The 20,138-nt window shown below is 46.4% G+C and overlaps 1 protein-coding gene across 3 annotated transcripts in view; it reads left to right on the top strand.

The window, feature by feature from the left end:
* The window catches only part of CTIF (cap binding complex dependent translation initiation factor), a 168,125-nt gene that overhangs the window by 68,334 nt on the left and 79,653 nt on the right, over positions 1-20,138 (top strand). For all 3 annotated transcript variants that reach the window (XR_014025288.1, XR_014025289.1, XM_081319269.1), the window contains exon 7: positions 15,495-15,571. Coding sequence is in view for 1 of the 3 variants with exons in the window: in XM_081319269.1 (XP_081175395.1) it covers positions 15,495-15,571 (77 nt within the window). In the remaining 2 variants the exon portion in view is untranslated. The remainder of the gene's footprint in view (positions 1-15,494; positions 15,572-20,138) is intronic.

The raw sequence follows: 20,138 nt of genomic DNA, 5'->3' as shown, positions 1-20,138 counted from the left end.
CCCACATCTTGGGGCAAAGGAGTAGGGAATCAACTCCGCACTGTAAGCACACCGGCTTTGATCTGCTCCATTCAATAAGATTTAGCCTCCCTTGGTAGAAATATCAAAGTCCAAACGTCCACGCCCAAAAGAGAGAAGGTAGTTCCCTTCCCATAATTTCTGTTTCCTTAGAATATCCATTTCTTGTTCTGGATGAAGGTGTCTTCTCCCTTGCAAAGCTCTCTTGTTATCGGGGTTTGTCCTTGGAAGTCGCAGCTCCTGCTAAAGCAGCAGATGGAGGTTAGGAATCCCCAAGTTACATCTTGGGTTCCAGTTGTGACTGCTTCTAGAACTGGAGGCTTTTCTGAAGGCCACCTAGGCTGTTATCTAGAAAGAGGGCAGAGAAGAGCAAGGAAGATGATCGGGGGACTGGAGGCTAAAACATACAAGGAACAGTTGCAGGAATTGGGGATGTCCAGTTTAATGAAGGGAAGGACCAGCGGGGACAGGATAGCAGCCTTCCAATATCTCAGGGGCTGCCCCAGAGAAGAGGGAGTCAAGTTGTTCTCCAAAGCACCTGAGGGCAGGACAAGAAGCAACGGATGGAAATCAATCAAGGAGAGAAGCAACTTAAAACTAAGGAGAAACTTCCTGACGGTTAGAACAATTAACCAGTGGAACCACCTGCCTCCAGAAGCGGTGAATGCTCCAACACTGGAAGCTTTTAAGAAGAGACTGGACAGCCATTTGTCTGGAATGGCATAGGGTTTCCTGCCTGAGCAGGGGGGTTGGACTAGATGACCTCCAAGGTCCCTTCCAGCTTCTATTCTATTCTATTCTATTCTATTCTATTCTATTCTATTCTATTCTATTCTATTCTATTCTATTCTATTCTATTCTATTCTATTCTATTCTATTCTATTCTATTCTATTCTATTCTATTCTATTCTATTGAAAAAGCAAAGCAGCAAAATTTAAACAGGTTTGCATAACTCTACTTGGTGATCTTTTAATTGCTAGGGTCTTCCCTGACCGAACTGATCTTTCCTTTTATTGCGACGATTCCTGTCTTGGGCTAAGTCATTCATTCAAGGCGACTCCTGGAGGCTTTTTTCCATCTTAGGGTGTTTCTCCTGGGGCGCCTTTCCTGAATCACCGCAGACGCGCGAGACCATCTTGGGTAACAGAGAAGCAAGGAGGAAGCAATTTGCCCAGCGTAATGTGTTTCTTTTTTTAAAGCTAGTTAGAATGGTTTTTCCTCTTGGAAAACTCAGGCATTTCCTTAATTTCCTCCCTTGTCTGGGTGGGGATTTCAGAAAAGGGTGTTAGTGAGCACGGGGCAGGCTGACACCACACACGGCCAATCCGTTCCTCGGGGTAGCTTAATGGCCGGGGGCCACAAGGACGCGAGGAGGAATCTGGGACAAAGTTCTCTCCCGCCCACCTTCCAAAAAACGTTTCTGCAGAGAGAGAACATTCGTACTTCCCCCACATCAAGAGCAAGATTCTCCACGCTCTTTGAGTTTAAGTAGTCCTTGACTTACAGCCAAAATTTCTGTTGCCAAGCGAGACATTGGCTAAGTCAGCTTGGCTCCATTTTCCCTCCTCGCCACAGTTGTTAAATGAGTCGCTGCAGTTGCTAAGTTAGTGGCACAGGCGTTAACCCAAAGGCGCTTTTTCCAAAAGGCAGCTGCACTTTCTTGTTTTTCTTTGAAGACATTTTGCTTCTCCTCCATGAAGCTTCTTCAACTCCGACTGGATGGTGGGGAGTGGAAGGCTTTATACTCCTTGCGGACAGCTGGTCATTTGCATTTTTTAGAGAGTCGTTGAGGCCACTTGGAGGCTTATCTCTGTGTCCTCAGGGTCACCTGAGTGGGGCAAAGGGGTGTGGAGCCTCCTTGGCTGCAGGATGTTTCCTGCCCTGGGTCCCTTCCCTACTGAAGATGGGCGCAGGCTGATGGGGATGAGTTTTGTGTTGCCTGCATCTCCAGCTGAAGCGCAGATGGTTTTTGTAGTCCACGATGTTTTCTGGAAATCCGTTCATGCTCCCGCACCATCCGAAGGGTGTCCATCCCAGAGTGCATACGTAGCCTGTCTTCAACAGGGAAGGGACCCAGGACAGGAAACATCCTTTGCACCACTCAGATTGACCCTGAGGACACAGAGATAAGCCTCCGAGTGGCCTCAACAACCCTCTAAAAGACTGCAAACGACCAGCTGTCTGCAAGGAGTATAAATCCTTCCATTCCCCACTATTCCAGTCAGAGCTGAAGAAGCTTCTCAGATGAGAAGCGGAACGTCTTCAAAGAAAAACAAGGAAGTCCAGTTGCCTTTTGAAAAAAGCCTCTTTGGGACAACCGTGAGTTGGATGACCGAGAATCCCCATAGACTTTTAACCCGGTTAGTAAGTGAAGCCGGCTTCCCCATTGACTTGGCTTGTCAGAAGGTCGCCAAAGGGGATCCCACGGCCTCGGGGCACTGCGACCGTCATAAATATGAGTCCGTTGCCAACTGTTTGAGCTTTCATCACGTGGCCACGGGGATGCTGCAATGGTCGTAAGGGTGAAAAACGGTCAGAAGTCACTTTTTCCCAGGGCCACTGAAACTTTGAACGGTCACTAGACAAACTTGTAAGTTGAGGGCTCTTTGTTCCTTCCTGGGTAAGGGGAAAAAAAACCATATAGGTCCACTTTTCACAAGGAAGCAGAGCTGATTGTCTTGACTTTACCGCTTAATTTAGCAGCTGGCAGCGGGTGGGCCTTCAGCCAGCTAGCCAAAGGGGCAGTAAGGCAGCCCCTTAGCTCAGAGAGCGTCAAGGACCCCACTAGTCCTTCTCTTGGTTAATTAGGGGCTGATACGAGAGCACCCTTCCAATATTGGAGAAGTCCTCACAGAGAACCTAGTTTAAGGAAGAGAAGGATGACGGGGGACATGATAGCAATCTTCCAGTATCTCGGGCTGCCCCAAAGAAGAAGGAGTCAAGCTATTCTCCAAAGCCCCTGAAGGCAGGACAAGAAGCAATGGATGGAAACTAGTCAAGGAGAGAAGCAACCTGGAATTAAGGAGAAACTTCCTGACAGGGAGGACAATTAACCAGTGGAACAACGTGCCTCCAGAAGCGGTGAATGCTCCAACACTGGAAGTTTTTAAGAAGAGACTGGACAGCCATTTGCCTGAAATGTTATAGGGTTTCCTGCCTGAGCAGGGGGTTGGACTAGATGACCTCCAAGGACAATTGAGGACAATCAACCAGCGGAACAAAAGTTGCCTCCAGAGGTTATAGGTGTTCCATCAGTGGAGGTTTTCAAGAAGAGAATGGACAGCTATTTGTCCAGAAATGTATAGGGCTTCCTACCTGAGCAAGGGGTTGGACTAGAAGATCTCCAAGGTCCCTTCCAACTCTGTTATTCTACGCTGTGTGTTCGAGTGGGGTAGTGTAATGTATGCAAGCAAGCCATCAAGCTTGGGGAGCACCAAGGAATAGATAAAAATCCCTTGATCCCATGCGCAGAGCATCCGAGGACCTCTTTGGCCCTAGGCCAAGGGTAGGCAACCTTGGCCCTTTTATGACTGGTGGACTTCAACTCCCAGAATTCCTCAGCCAGCATGGGGGAACTATGGCCCCTTCATGACTGGTGGACTTCAACTCCCAGAATTCCTCAGCCAGCCATGCTGAGGGGAAGGGAGAGGTTTCCAAGCTGAGCCATGCTGGCTCAGGAATTCTGGGAGTTGAAGTCCACTAAGCCATGAAAGGGCATAATTCCCCCATGCTGTCTCAGGAATTCTGGGAGTTGAAGTCCATGAGTCATAAAAGAGCCAAGGTTGTCTACCCCTGGCCTAGAGGTCTTCAAGCCTGGCCCTTTTCTGACTCTGTGGACTTCCAGAATTCCTGAGCCAGCATGGGGGAACTATGGCCCCTTCATGACTCAGGGACTTCAACTCCCAGAATTCCTCAGCCAGCCTGGCTCAGCTTGGAAACCTCTCCCTTTCCCCTCAGCATGGCTGGCTCAGGACTTCTGGGAGTTGAAGTCCATAAGAGAGCCAAGGTGGCCTAGCCCTGGCCTAGGCAGCTGGCCTTTTACATAAGGAGGAAAAGAATCCACAGGGAGCAGAGCCTGAGTGGCTGGGAAGTCCGAGTCCTGTTCTCAGTGGATCTGCAAATCGCTAGGCTAAGGAATATAGCCCTTTCGTTTTAATTTGCCCACTCTTGCAGCTCTTTTGTAAAACACACCAGCTGGGTTTGTGATTCCTGGCTGGTTCCTCGAGTGCTCTTTACTGCAGGCCACCCAGGGAAACAGCCGTGTGTCCAGCCAAATACCTTACTATTTGCTTAGACCCTGGGGTGGGGGGAAACAACAACACGGCTCTCGAAACCGCTGCGGAACAAAAACCGCATTAATCGTCATGCGCCCGCAGCTTAGAACACGAAACACTTGGCCACGCAATCTGAAGTTGCGTGGCTGAATCGGGATGGGGGATGAATTTGAAACGCGTTCTCTCTGCCCCGGTTTTGCCAAATTGAATTTCCTAGATTCCAAGAGTTTATTTCTTTGGATTTAGTTGTGGTCTGAACAAAGCTAGAGGGGGAAAGGATGGATGGCAGTGAGAGTGGGTGGGTGGGAATCGCTCCATTTAAAAGCACGCAAGAATTTAAACTTCCATTTCCCAGCGGCAAGGAGTCCTCGGCCTGTGTCCATAACTGAGTCTCTTTTTTCAGCGAACGGTTACTAAACGAACGTTTGTAAGACGAGTATCTTTTCCCTGCGGTCTTGATCTGTCTAGCGTGATTAGTTTTCATTGGCCTAACATTGAGTTTGATTTATTTAGGAAGGGTTCCTTCTGGATTCCATGCCGCTGATACCTTTTATTTCTTTGTTTTTAAAATGACAGGGGGAAAGAGGGAGAAAGTTACAATGAAATAAATCAGATTTCTGTAGCTCTTTTGATATGAACGCTAATTGGCATTCTCCATCCCATTCATTCTCACCGGGTTCCTGTAAACGCAAATGTAGATCCAAAATTAGCATTCTGTCTTCTCAATTTTGCGTGAAACATAGATTTGGGGCTAAAGCAGAGCTCTTCAAACTGGGCGCTTTCATGACTGGTAGACTTCAACTCCCAGAATTCCTCAGCCAGGCACGCAGAATTCTGGAAGTCCACCCAGTCATAAAAGGGCCAAGTTTGAAGACCCCTGGGCTAAAGGAATAATTAAGCATGATTTTTTAAAAAAAACGGATAAAAAGAGTAAAGACAACGCAGGCAGTCCTCAAATCATGATCACAAAATTTGTGGCAGCTTTGCTTAGCTGTTAAGTGTCCTGCCATATCTTGGGATCATTTTTTTAAAAAAATCAGGATTGTTAAGAAAAATCACTGCAGTTGTTAAGGGAACACAACTTGGCCCATTGCCTGCGCTTGCTGGAGCTGCCTGGGAAGGCCACAGATGATGATCACTTGGTATGATGGCGATGATCAAAGGAAAGTCAGAGGTGAGAAGAAGCAGGGATCCTCCTGACCGCACATAGGACTTCGATCCCTTTTCTGCTAATAGATACACATAGTCCTCGCTTTACGGCCACACTTGGCACCAGAATTTCCGTTGCTAGGTGAGGTAGGCCGTTTTGGCCACACAGCAGTTAAGTGAATTGTGAGGTCCACTTTCCACCATTAATGTTGTGACGGTGATCACGTGACCTGCCTGGGACAACCGACATAAATACCTGCCAGTTTCCAAGCACGTTTTGATCTCGTGACCGTTGGGATGCAGGGATGGTTGTGAGTGCAAATTGCAGTTTTTACTCCTTTCGGCCATTTCAAATGGTTGCTAAATGAACAATGGGAAGCCGAGAACTGCTTCTAGAAATAAATACAGCTGGTCCTCAACTTACAGCCGTTCATTTAGTGACCGTCCAAAGTTACAACAGCACTGAAAAATAGTGACTTAGGACCATTCTTCACACTTACGACTATCGCTGTACCCCCATAGTCACGGGATCAAAATTCAGACGCTTGGCCACGGACTCGTATTTATGACGGTCGCAGCGTCCCAGGGTCATGTGATCGCCTTTGGCGACCTCCTGACAAGCAAGCTCAACGGGGAAGCCACTTAACAACCGTGTCGCTAACTTAACAACAGCAGTGATTCACTTAAAGGCTGCAGCACAAAAGGTCGTAAAAATGGGACAAAGTTCACTATTGCTAAGCACATTGATTTGTGCTTCTTAGATTGTAAGCCGCCCTGAGTCTTCGGAGAAGGGCGGGATATAAATGGGATTAAAAAAAATTAATAAATGTTTCACTTGGGCGTGATTTTGGTCATAAGTCAAAACTGCCTGTAAAAAGTGAAACACCTTGCGGCCCAACTAATTCCCTGCTTCTTGTCCCTTTCTAATCTCGTCCTTTTTCTTCTCCGATTCCTTTTTTGGGAGAATGCGCCCGCTTCCTCTTATTCCTGGAGTCACGAGAGCAAATATGCCGATTCCTTTCCTGTCTGCCCGCTTTGCCCCCCCCCCAGAGCCATCCCATCAATAAAAACACAAAGCAGAGCGTAGCAAACTGGATCCCTCTGGGAAATGCCACTTCGAGAGGGGAAGGGAAACGGGCATCTGGGACAAATAGAGCCCACTCGGCCTCTCCTTAGGAATTCGGGCCTTGTAAAGCCCACTCTTGGCGGAGAAAGAGAACGTGGCTGGCCATCCAGTCCTTGGACCGTGGCTCTCTCCCCCCTCCTCCCCCCTTCCTAGGCTGAGAGAATTTCTGTCAACTTCCAGCTTTCTGGAGCTGGTAGGAGAGAGAGGGGGGGGATGGATGGATGGATAGGATGGATAGATAGGTAGGTAGGATGGATAGATGGATAGGATGGATGGATAGATAGATAGATAGATAGATAGATAGATAGATAGATAGATAGATAGATAGATAGATAGATAGATAGATAGATAGATAGATAGATAGATAGATAGGATAGATTAGATTGGATGGATGGATATATATATATAGAGAAATAGACAGACAGACAGACAGACAGACAGACAGACAGATAGATAGATAGATAGATAGAATGGATAGAGAGAGAGATAGGGTGGATTAGATAGATAGGATGGATTAGGTAGATAGGATGAATGGATGGATAGAATGGATAATTAGATAGATAGGATGGATGGATGGATGGAGATAGATAGATAGATAGATAGATAGATAGATAGATAGATAGATAGATAGATAGATAGATAGATAGACAGACAGACAGATTAGATAGGATGGATGGATGGAGAGAGAAAAATAGAAAGATAGATGATAGAATGGATAGATTAGATAGGATGGATGGATGAATATATATATAGAAATAGATAGATAGATAGATAGATAGATAGATAGACAGACAGACAGACAGACAGACAGACAGACAGACAGATAGACAGATTAGATAGGATGGATGGAGAGAGAAAAATAGAAAGATAGATTAGATAGATAGATAGATAGATAGATAGATAGATAGATAGATAGATAGATAGATAGATAGATAGATAGATAGATAGGATGGATATATATAGAGAGAAATAGAAAGACAGATTGATTAGATAGATATGGATGGATGGATGGAGAGAGAAAAATAGGTAGAAAGATAGATAGATAGATAGATAGATAGATAGATAGATAGATAGATAGATAGATAGATAGATAAGATAGATAAGATAGATAGGATGGATGGATGGAGAGAGAGAAATAGATATAGATTAGACAGGATGGATGGATGGATGGAGAGATAGATAGATAGATTAGATAGGATGGATGGTTGCAGAGAGAGAGATAGGATAAGTTAGACAGATAATGGCACATTAAAAATTAAATTGAGTTGCTTGCTCTCAAGGTGTACACTTACACACATTTAAGTATACTACAGTATATACAACATATGTATAGTACTACACCCTTACATGTAAGTGACATATAAATATTAGTCACCGCCCATCTTGAATCCATAATGGAAGGTGGAAGCCTGAGAGTTCACAAGGTTGATGCTGTATGGAACGAAACTGTGACTGAATCTTTTCTTCTTCGGATACCATGGAGCCCCCTCTTCCCAGAAGGGAACAAGGAAAACAGGTCGTGAAGAGGGTGTGTAGCGTCCCAGACAATCCTGCGGACCCTGCTCACACAACATTTATAGCCCTGTCCTGGATGGGAGGGAGGGAACTGCCAATGATCTTTTCTGCTGTCCTCACCACTCTCTGCACCGCCTTCCCGCCCGAAGCAGGGATGCTTCCAAACCAGACGGTGATGCCGTGTGACAGGATGCTCCCAGTCATCCCTCCATACGGGAAGCCATCGATAGCTAAGGGAAGGAAGCCTTGCAGGGTTTATACCCAGTCGCACGAAGGCACAAGTACTCCTCGACTTAACGACCACAACTGAGCAAAATTTCTATTGCTGAGACAATTGCAAAGTGAATTTTGCCCCGTTTTATGACCCCTTTTTGGCTACAGTTGTTAAGTGCAGCACTGCAGTTGCTAGGAACACAGTCGCTAAGTGAATCCGGCTTCCCCGTTGACTTCGCTTGTCAGAAGGTCGCAAAAGGGGATCACAGGACCCCCCGGGACACGGCGACCGTCGTGAATAAGTGGCCACGCGTCTGGATTTTGATTGCGGGGCCGTGGGGATGCGGCAGCGGTTATAAGTGTGAAAAATGGTTGTAAGTCCCTTTTTTCCCTTGCCGCAGTAACTTCGGACGGTCATTAAATAAACCGTTGTAAGTCGAGGACCACCTGGAATGGAAATCCTTTTCCCCCTTGTGGTCGTAAGTTGAGGACTGCCTGTACTAAGTGAGGCGGCCGTTAAGAGAGCCCTGCCTGATTTTATGCCGTTTTTTTGCCATGGTGGTTTAGTGGTGGTTTAGGGAATCTGTCTTCCTTCTTGATTTGGCTTATCTGAGGCCGGGTGGGAGGGTTGTGTGTGGTCATACGTGACCCAGGGATGCTGCACCCATGTTTTAAACCTGCTGTCCGGGTCCCCAACCTTCGCTTTATTCTTCAAGCACGTCCTACTAAATATTGACAATTAGGCGGATGTTTTTCGCGACTGTTTTCCCCTCCAAAATGACTCCAAGCATTTGTGACTTTGCCGCCTTCCGTAATTTTAGCCTCAACAGCTCAATGGCTGGGGGCTTTTTTTTTTGTTTTGTTTTGTTTTGCTTTTTTGTTTTAATCTACCCACTCCTTTTTCTGACCGGTTTCCTTCACCCCACCCCCTTTTTATCTCTTTCGCAGCCCGGCTAGGCTCAGCGATGCTGAAAAGTCTGTTTTTAAACGTGACCTCCCTCACGGGAAATGCAGACAAATAAGCAATAAACCCAAACAGAACTAAAATAACATCAGCTAAAACAATCACAGTCACATCCACGGGTAAAAAAGCATTGTTCCCTTGCGCAGCCGTAACTTGGGAAAAGTGCTGGTGAGTTTCCTAGATCAGATCGTGACTGATTTGCACATTGACCGGTTTGATTCTCCCAACAAAAGAGGATTTTCTTTTGTGAGTTATTTTTGGGCCCTTCCGAAAGTCAGCCGGGCGGCCTCGGCGGTTTTGCGTGGAGCGTGTGAGAGGAGAGCAGTCTACCTGGCGCCCGGTCGTGGATAAGGGGAAGCAGAAGCTGTGTAGGCTGTGGGTCATTCTCATCTTCACTAATCAGGGTTATTATAGAATAGAGCTGGAAGGGACCTTGGAGGTCTTCTAGTCCAGCCCCCCGCTTAAGCAGGAGAACCTACACCGTCTCAGACAGGTGATTGTCTACGCCAAGGTAGGCAACCTTGGCTCTTTTACGACTTGTGGACTTCAACTCCCAGAATTCCTCAGCCAGCCACGCTGAGGGGAAAGGGAGAGGTTTCCAAGCTGAGCCAGGCTGGCTGAGGAATTCTGGGAGTTGAAGTCCATGCGTCATAAAAGAGCCAAGGTTGCCTACCCCTGGTCTAGTCTCTTCTTCAAGATCTCCAGTGATGGGGCGCCCACGATTCCTGGTGGCAAGCTGTTCCACTGGTTGATTGTCCTCACTGTCAGGAAGTTTCTCCTTAAATCCAGGTTGCCTCCCTCCTTGATCGGGCAGTAACATCCCATAGAACAGCAGGGTTTCTCAACCGTGGCAACTTTTAAGACAGGTGGACTTCAGTCCCCAGAATTCCCCAGCCCAGCGTGGATAAATTAAAATAGCAACCTTTCACGAGTCCCTGGGATTCAGTGACTGAAAGATGTAGTCAATAGACCAGGGGTAGGCAACCTCGGCTCTTTTGTGACTCGTGGACTTCAACTCCCAGAATTCCTGAGCCAGCCATGCTGAGGGAAAAGGGAGAAGTCTGAGACATGCTGACTCAGGAATTCTGGGAGCTGAAGTCCACGAGTCATAAAAGAGCTAAGGTTGCCTGCTCCTGGCCTAGACCTAGGCCGCTTTATGACTTGTGGACTTCAACTCCCAGAATTCCTGAGCCAGCCATGCTGAGGGGAAAGGGAGAGGTTTCCAAGCTGAGACATGCTGACTCAGGAATTCTGGGAGTTGAAGTCCACAAGTCATAAAAGAGCCGAGGTTGCCTACCCCTGCAATAGACAAAACAAACGAATCATTTTATCTAAGTTCTAAATTTTCTGGAGACCATCAAAGGAAGGCTGGTGGACAAGGAAGACGCTGGGCTGGGGGATTCTGGGTATCCTGGAAGCCTCTTTGTTCAGTCCATCCTGGCTTCAGTTCAGGCCAAGGACAGTCCACCAGCCTTCCTTTGCTTCACCAAGGGGGCCGTTTTGCCAAAATGTAAATGCCAGTTTGCACTAAAGCCCTTGTAACATGCCGTCACGAGGCCACAGGTTGCTGCTAAGTGCCGTAAATGCAGCTCAGAACTTTGAGCGACCAGCCGTGGGTTGAGGGTCACCTGTAAATGGAATTTAAATAGGGATACTTTGATTGCGACCTCTGTTATTAATACTTTTCCCTTCTGTCTTTAAAAAACACAGTTTGGTGCTAACCTTTGGAGGGTTCAGAGGGCCAAATCTTTTGGGGAAGACAAAATACCCCCTTTGTAGCTGATCTTTGGAGACTTTCCATCAAGTGGGGCTCCGTAACCTTTGCCTATGACATTTTTCCGATGTCTGGCATAAATGAAGACCTCTAATTTTGGGGCTGGAATTATGTAGAGAACCATCTGAAGCTTGGTCAGATACCATCTTAATTCCCTAGGCCAGGGGTAGGCAACCTTGGCTCTTTTATGACTGGTGGACTTCAACTCCCAGAATTCCTGAGCCAGCATGGCTCAGCTTGGAAACCTCTCACTTTCCCCTCAGCGTGGCTGGCTGAGGAATTCTGGGAGTTGAAGTCCACCAGTCGTAAAAGAGCCAAGGTTGCCCACCCCTGCATCTAGGGTTTTAGAGAGAGAGAAAATCCTATTATTGCCTACAGCAAGGGTCTCCAAATTTATTTATTTTTTATTAATGGGACTTATATCCCGCCCTATCTCCCGAGGGACTCAGGGCGGCTAACAACAACAAAACTTAAAGGTCTCTGTACAATAAATTAAAATTAAAAATTGAAATAAATTAAAATAAATTAAAAAAATAGAGTTAAAATTGTAAACATAATTAAAATCCCTGTCAGTCCAGGTCAGCCAGGTGGAAAAGGAGTGTTTTGAGGCCGCGGCGAAAGGACTGGAGATCTTGGGCCATCTGAAGCTCAGGGGGGAGCTGGTTCCACAGGGCTGGCGCTCCCACAGAGAAGGCCCTCCCCCTGGGGGTCACCAGCCGACATTGTCTAGCCGACGGTACCCTGAGGAGGCCTTCTCTGTGTGAGCGTACCGGGCGATGGGAATTCGTTCCTGGCAGCAGACGGTCCTGCAAGTATCCCAGGCCTAGACCATGTAGGGCTTTAAAGGTAAGAACCAGCACCTTAAATCTCACCCGGAGGGCAACCGGTAGCCAATGCAGCTCACGCAGGAGGGGTGTAATATGGGAGTATCGGGGTGCTCCCATCACTACCCGTGCAGCTGCACTCTGCACCAGTTGAAGCTTCCGGGTGGTCTTCAAGGGCAGCCCCATGTAGAGAGCATTGTAGTAGTCTATACGGGAGGTAACGAGTGCGTGGGTGACTGTACGTAGGGCATCTCGGTCCAGAAAGGGGCGCAACTGGTGTACCAGGTGAATCTGGGCAAATGCCCCCCTAGCCACGGCTCCAATATGATCTTCAAAACTGAGTCGTGAATCCAAGAGGACGCCCAGGTTGCGTGCTCTATCAATGGGAGGTCACTTTAAGACTTGTGGACTTCCAGGCATGCTGGCTGGGGAATTCTGGGAGTTGAAGTCTACGTCTTAAAAGCTGGCAAATTTAGAGACCCCCTGGCCTCTATCAACAGAGTGTCCATGTAGATTCTCAGTCATCTGGGTCATCGTTATCCCAAAGATGCTTCTTCACGAGGCAACTGGACTTTCCTGTTTTCCTCCAAGAAGCTTCTTCAGCTCTGACTAGATGGTGGGGAATGGAAGGATTTGTACACCTTGCAGACAGCTGGTCGTTTGCCTTCTTTTCAGAGAGTTGTTGAGGCCACCTGGAGGCTTATCTCTGTGTCCTCAGGGTCACCTGAGTGGTGGAAAGGGGTGTGAAGCCTCCTTGGAGCTGCTGAAAGGATGGTGTTGTGGACTGGAGATAGATGATGTCCTGTCCCTCCCCCCTCTGTTGAGAGAGGGCTGTTCAGTGTTGACCTAGATGGCCTCTTTGACCCCTCTTTCAAACCAGCGGTCCTTCTGTCCAAAATGTGGACTTTGCTGTCTTCGAAAGAGCGGCCTTTTGTCCCTTAAATGCAGATGGAGGGCTGACTCTTGTCCTGGTGGGTTTGTTCTCCTGTGTTGTGCCAAGCATTTATGAAGCGGTTGCTTCGTTTCCCCAATCTACAGATCGGCACGTGGCTCACCGCATCCTACTGCATGTACCACGTTGCTCAGTCAGAGCTGAAGAAGCTTCTTGGATGAGAAGCAAAACGTCTTCAAAGAAAAACCAGGAAGTCCAGTGGCCTCCTGAAAAATCATTTTGGGATATCCACAGAGTGCTAGCACTGTGTTTTTCTAGCAGAGTCCATTTCCTGATCTGGATTACCTTGCAGGGCTGGCAAAGAACGAGTCAGAGGGAGATTATCACATTGCGCCCCCCCAACGTTATCTGGGATTGTTTGAGCAAGCCATGGGTGTGAAAGATAATAAAGGTCTCCAAATACTGCTACAGCTGCCTCCAGTTGCAAAAGCAGGAGTAAAACATAGCTTCGTCTCGGACTTAACCGTGTTCCTCACAGTCTTGTTTCCAGGGAAACCGTAATACTCAGGTGCTGAATAGATCTTCTCCCACGCAGGCAGCCCACACATTAACACACACACACACACACACACACACACTGTCTCACAAAGTGGTGAGATCCTTTTATCAATGTGGCTCCCGGAAAAACCATTTCCTTGCATCTGAGCCAATGCTGAATCCAAGTCCTGTTGGGGTTTCCGTTGAGGTAGGTCATGCAGGGCCATCCATAGGATGCTGTCCAGAAAACAACAACAACACCCCACCGTTTTCCAAACTTGGCAAGTTTAAAATAGTGTGGAGTCCCCCAGCTGGGGAATTCTGGGAGTTGAAGTCCGGGCCATGTGGGAAATGGCCAAGTTTCAAAAACATTGCTCTAGATCAGGGGTCTTCCAACTTGGCCCTTTTATGACTCGTGGACTTTAACTCCCAGAATTCCTCAGCCAGGCATGTGTGGAATTCTGGGTGTTGAAGTCCACAAGTCATAAAAGGGCCAAGTTGAAGACCCCTGGTCTAGATGCTGCCTTCGACGTGATTGAGGCTGTACTGATTTTTAATGGGCATCACACCTTTTTTTGGGGGGACCACACACCTTGTGGGCACCTTCAGGCAGGTGACAAGAGAGCTGGGCAAACCCAGAGCAGATTATTCTTGGAAGTGTTACTTTGCACTTGACATATTTCTTCTTCTCTCTTGCAAAAAAAAAGGAGGCATATTTGAAAATCATTTGGTAGTTCTGAGTCCCAGGCCTTAAAATTAGAGGCAGGTAATGAAACAGCGTTCCGTGCGCCTTTGGCGTGTAGTCATGCCGGCCACATGACCACGGAGACGTCCTCGGACAAGCGCTGGCTCTTCGGCTTTGAAACGGAGATGAGCACCGGCCCCTAGAGTCAGAAACGACTAGCACGCGTGTGCGGGGGAACCTTTACCTTTAATGTTTACAGGTAATACAGCAAACACCTAAAAATCTCTCTTCCTCCCTTGCGTAGTTTCTCTGTGTGCCTTTATTTTTTGTTTCGTTCGCTTTATTTAAAGGAAGAATTTAAAGGCATTGATGATGTTACCTAGTTGGGAAATGAAATGTCTGCAAGGAAACAACCCAGCTCAGAGATCCTACAATCCTCCTCCTCCTCCTCCTCCTCCTCCCTCTCCCTTCTAGCACTGATGATGTTACCTAGTTTGGGTGATACTGTCCGCAGATGGAAGGCATTTTCCTATCACAGTAGTTTTGGACGAATACCAGAGTTTGAAAAAGCTAATCCATACATCCACAATCTAAGTTCCTTTGGACTTTAATTCCCAGAATACTTTACAAGGGCCATGGATGCATTCCATTTATGATGATGATGATGATGATGATGATGATGATGATGATGATGATGATGATGATAATGATGACGACAACAATAATAATAATAAGTTGGAAAGGACCTTGGAGGTTATCTAGTCCAACCCACTGCTCAGGCAGGAAACCCTATACCAGGGGTAGGCAACCTTGGCTCTTTTATGACTGGTGGACTTCAACTCCCAGAATTCCTGAGCCAGCCATGCTGAGGAGAAATGGAGAAGTTTCCAAGCTGAGCCATGCTGGCTCAGGAATTCTGGGAGTTGAAGTCCACCAGTCATGAAGGGGCCATAGTTCCCCCATGCTGGCTGGGGAATTCTGGGAGTTGCAGTCTACAAGTAGCCAAGGTTGCCTACCCCTGACCTATACCATTTCAGGCAAATGGCTGTCCAGTCTCTTCTTAAAAACTTCCAGTGCTGGAGCATTCACAGCTTCTGGAGGCAGGTAGTTCCACTGGTTAATTGTCCTCCCTGTCAGGAAGTTTCTCCTTAGTATTCCAGGTTGCATCTCTCCTTGATTAGTTTCCCTCCGTTGCTTCTTGTCCTGCCTTCAGGGGCTCTGGAGAAGAGCTTGACTCCCACAGTATGGTATGCTGTGTCCTTAAAGCTTTGAAGCAATAGCTTTTTTTCACACTGCACTGCAATGGTGAAGCTTGCTTATATGAACAGCATGCGATTCTAACTTTAATCATCATAAGCTTATTTTGCTCTAGAAACTCTTAGGGAAAAAATTAAAACGAGTGGTTGGTCTGAACCCTGGAAGGCCCGGGACAGCCACCACCTGCTTCTTGCCATAATCATGAATATTCTCTGGTTCTTCCCATTGAAACCATCTTTCTTTTTTCTCCCCTGTTTTATCCCAGGGTGGTCACCCATTGCCACACGAAGCAGAAATCGCACACACCAAAAAACTGTTCAGGAGGAAGAGAAACGACCGGAGGTAAGGAATAGATTTTTGCATCCTGATTTTCCGTCAGTAATTTCCCCATGCTTCCTTCTTCTCCCCCAAATCCGGGTTCTTCTTATTGTCCACCTCAGAAACGAAGCAGAGACGGAAACTCCACTGCCCGTTTGAGATTTTGCAGGACTCGTCCTACTGTTGGCTACAAAGCCAAAGTTGCTTCCAGTGGTGAACCAGGATAGGCCGTGAATCGGAGCCTGTAAAGGTCTCCTCTCTCTGAAATTGTCTCCACTCTCTACCTGCATCACGGTGAAGGCATCCTGAGGATGCCGTGTTGTGAGGTGCCTGTGGCAGTTGCCTCACAATGCCAGGGAGTAGTGGTGGCTCTACTGCCCTCGAGCGAGGGGCACGTGGAAAGGAGAGTCGAGTCCTTTTCTGAAGTGTTGTGTCCTCAAGGCCTGAGGTGGGCCCTTCCCCAACCTTAAAGCAAGCAGTCTTCTTGGGAACTGTGAGGTGTGAAACATGGGTCCAGACATGAGAAGGTCCAATTAAACTGATTCATTACTAAACAGCTTAGGCGCAGCAATCTTCTTAACTTAAGGTTAGCCCTTGCTTGGATTTAGATAAGGGTCCACAGAATTTGTGGCTATGTAGGGATTCTAGTCTTAGCCCTCGTTTAACTCCGCCCCCGCGTTCTGCTACTCCTACAGAGAGGAGATCCTGAACAGCATCAGTAAGTCCTTGTAAGACGTTTCCAAGCAACGTTTGGCCTTTGAGAGCATTCCCAAAACTGAAGAAGATCAGGAGAAAAACAGCTACAGCTCTGTTGACAACCATTCAGAGTTACAACAGCAGTAAAAAATAAACTGACTTACGACCGGTCCTCGCATTTGTGATTGTTGCAGCATTCCCACAACAGCAAAATTAGGGCACTTGGCAGCTGGTGTGGATTTATACAACAGTTGCAACCTCCTGGCTTGCGTGATCACCATTTGGGACCTTCCCAGGTGGTCTCTGACCAGCAAAGTCGTTGGGGAAAGCTTAGCGACTATGGGGGGAAAAAAGGTTGGAAAATTGGGTGTGGTTCAGTTAACAACTGGACCATAACAAAGGCTGAGCGCCAAAGAATTGAGGCCTTTGAACTCTGGTGCTGGAGAAGACTCCTGCGAGTCCTTTGGACTGCAAGGCGATCAAACTGGTCAGTCCTAGAGGAGATCAACCCTGACTGCTCTTTAGAAGGCCAGATCCTCAAATACTTTGGCCACCTAATGAGAAGGAAGGACTCACTGGAGAAGAGCCTCATGCTGGGAAAGATTGAGGGCAAGAGAAGAAGGGGACGACAGAGAACGAGGTGGCTGGATGGAGTCACTGAAGCAGGAGGCGTGAGCTTCAATGGACTCCAGAAGATGGTAGAGGACAGGAAGGCCTGGAGGAACGTTGTCCATGGGGTTGCGATGGGTCGGACACGACTTCGCAGCTAAGAACAACAACAGTTAACAACTACCTTGCTTAATAAAGTAAATTTTGCTGCCAATTTTGGTCGTAAGCCAAGGATTACCTGTTGTGACTTTTGGTCAAGGCTTGTAGGTTGTATCGCAAGTTGTAAGAGATTACAAGAAGCCTCCAAGCGTCAGGTTGTATGGGCCTGCAGTATAGGAAGAATGGAGTACAAAGTAGTCCCCAATTTATGACTATAATGGAGCCCAACATTTCCATTGCTAAGCAAGACAGTTGTTAAATGAATATTGTCCCATTTTGCGACCTTTCATACCACAGTCGTTAAGTAAATCTGCTTCCCCATTGCTTGTCGGATGGTCGCAAAAGGTGATCACATGACCCTGGGGCACCGCGACCATCATAAATACATGCCAGTTGCCAAACTTCCGAATTTCTTTTTTTAAATATATTTTTTTAACATAACCATCATTAATATTTGGTAAACAGCATGTTGTCTGGGTTTATGTTTACAAACCATCAATAACAATTAATTTCTATAGTTCCATACTCCACGTAATGGCTTTCCTTGATTTTCTCTTCTTCCAATAATATTAGATTAGTACATTTCTTAGTAATTTTAGTAAATAGCCATTGAATACAGACATTTTTGCAGCATTGCTACAAATAACATCCGGATTTTGATCACATGGCCATGCTGCAGCGGTCATAAATGTGAAAAATGGTCATAAGTCATTTTTTTCACTGCCGTTTTAACTTTGAATAGTCACTGTTGTAAGTCATTGTATAAGCTCAACTCTAATTCAGGGGTCCTCAACCTTGACCACTTCAAAACTTGTGGACTTCAACTGCCAGAATTCCTCAGCCAGGAATTCTGGGAGTTGAAGTCCACAAGCCTTAAAGTGGCCAAGGTTGAGGACCGCTGCTCTAATTCTTTGTCTCTTCAGGCTGCAAGAGGTATTTGCTCAATATTCCCTAAGTAAGTAACAGAAGACAATCCTTCCAGTTGAGTGACTTTTCGACTGGTCATTCGATTTGGTGTTTAAATAACCAAAACCAAAATGCTTTTGTTGTTAATGTTTTAATTAACTTCCTATCTGGAGGAAATGACACCTTGCTTTCCATCCGAATCTTAAAATAGCTGTTGGCAAATAGGCCCTGTTTGTTACGTTTCCGCAAAAAAAGCATTTTCTAAGCTCCTTCCCAGAGAACCATTTTTTCCCCTTCGTTTCCACCTTTGATAACAGGCTTGGCTGACGTTTCTGAAGGAGAAAAAGAAGTTGGATAAGGTGGTGTTTCTCCCCCCCCCCTTCTTAATAGTTTACTCAGCCAGCCTTTATTTACATGCTTTTGTTAGGCTTAGATCCCACCTTTATTTCTACAACTCAGAATGTAAATAATAACAACAACAACAATAATCTGCAAGAAATATCATTTGCCCGTAAGCAAGAACTGGTGGGACCATAAAATAGAGAAAGCCATAGAAAATGATAAAGTTAAACTGCTCTGGGACTTCAGAATTCAAACAGACAAGCAACATAACACCCCGGACTTAACAATTGTCAATAAGAAAGACAAAAAAGTCTGGATAGTGGCGGTGGCTGTGCCTGGAGACAGCAGAATAGACGAGAAAGAACTGGAGGAGATAACAAAACACGAAGACCTACAAGTAGAAATAGAAAGACTGTGGCAAAGGCAAGCAAGGGTAGTACCAATAGAAATAGGCGCCTTGGGTGCCATCCCAAAACAACTGGAGCACCGCTTGAACACCATCATCGGCATTGACAAATTCGCCATCAGTCAATTGCAAAAAGGCGGCCTTACTAGGAACTGCCTCCATCCTGCGACGAGATCTGTAATGCCATCAAACATCCACATCTGCCTACCCCAGGTCCTTGGTAAGGACTCGATGGGTAGACAAAAAGGCCAAATCCAGTCTGAACATCTGGCTGACTGTGCGATGATCAATAATAATGATGATGATGATAGTGTGGGAAGGGACCTTGGAGGTCATCTAGTCCAACTCAGGCAGGAAACCCTATTCCATTTCAGACAAATGGCTGTCCAGTCTCTTCTTAAAAACCTCCAGTGTTGGAGCATTCACCGCTTCTGGAGGCAGGTAGTTCCACTGGTTAATTGTCCTCACTGTCAGGAAGTTTCTCCTTAGTTCTAGGTTGCTTCTCTCCTCGATGAGTTTCCCTCCGTTGCTTCTCGTCCTGTTGTCGCCCCTCCTGTTTGCCTCACAAAAAAAAGGCCCCTGAGGTGGGTTTGACTGAGGGAGAATGACTGGCCCAAAATCACCCTGTCATCCTGCGTGCCTCGGGGAGAACTAGAACTCACCATCACCCAGTTTCTAAGTCAGCACCTTCACTCTTATACCAGGCTGGTTGGCCCAGTTCGTTTAGTGAGCGTTCAAGGTTACAACGGCATTGAAAAGTGACTTACAACCGTTTCTCACAGTTACAACATTTCCAGCATCCCCGTGGTCACGGGATCAAAATTCGGATGCTTGGCAACTGACTCGTAGTTATGACGGTCGCAGTGTCCCAAGGACACCTGATCCCCTTTTGCGACCTTTTTGACAGAGGGAGGTGCCAGATTCACTTAACAGCCGTGTTGCTAACTAATCAGCTGCACTGGTTTCGCCTAATAACTGGCAAGAACGGACGTGAAATGGGGCAAAATTCACTTAACAAGTGTCTCGCTTAGCAACATATATTTTGGGTTTCAATTGTAGCTGTAGGTCAAGGAGGCAAGTTGTGTTCTAGGCATAGATCTGTCTGGATTCAGAAATAGCATAATAATTTTCCACAGCCATTCTGAAGCACTCTGTCAACATTGTGAACATGCCAACTTTTATTATTATTATTATTATTATTATTATTATTATTATTATTATTATTATTATTATTATTATTATTATTATTATTATCATCATCATCATCATCATCATCATCATCATCATCATCATCACCACCAATTTATTATTATTATTATACCCTCTAACTCTGTAAGCCAGGTTATGACATATACTGGGCCATGTATGTTTTGGCTTATCATTTTAACTGCACAACCATGTCTTATAATGCTGATTTAGGTAATGAACACGCTCATTTTTATTTTTTTGCGTGTGTGGTCTACATGTGCTCTG

Source organism: Vipera berus (genome assembly GCF_964194415.1).
Source record: "Vipera berus genome assembly, chromosome: 2".
Lineage (NCBI taxonomy): Eukaryota > Metazoa > Chordata > Lepidosauria > Squamata > Viperidae > Vipera > Vipera berus.
This window is presented reverse-complemented; position numbering and strand designations above follow the sequence as displayed.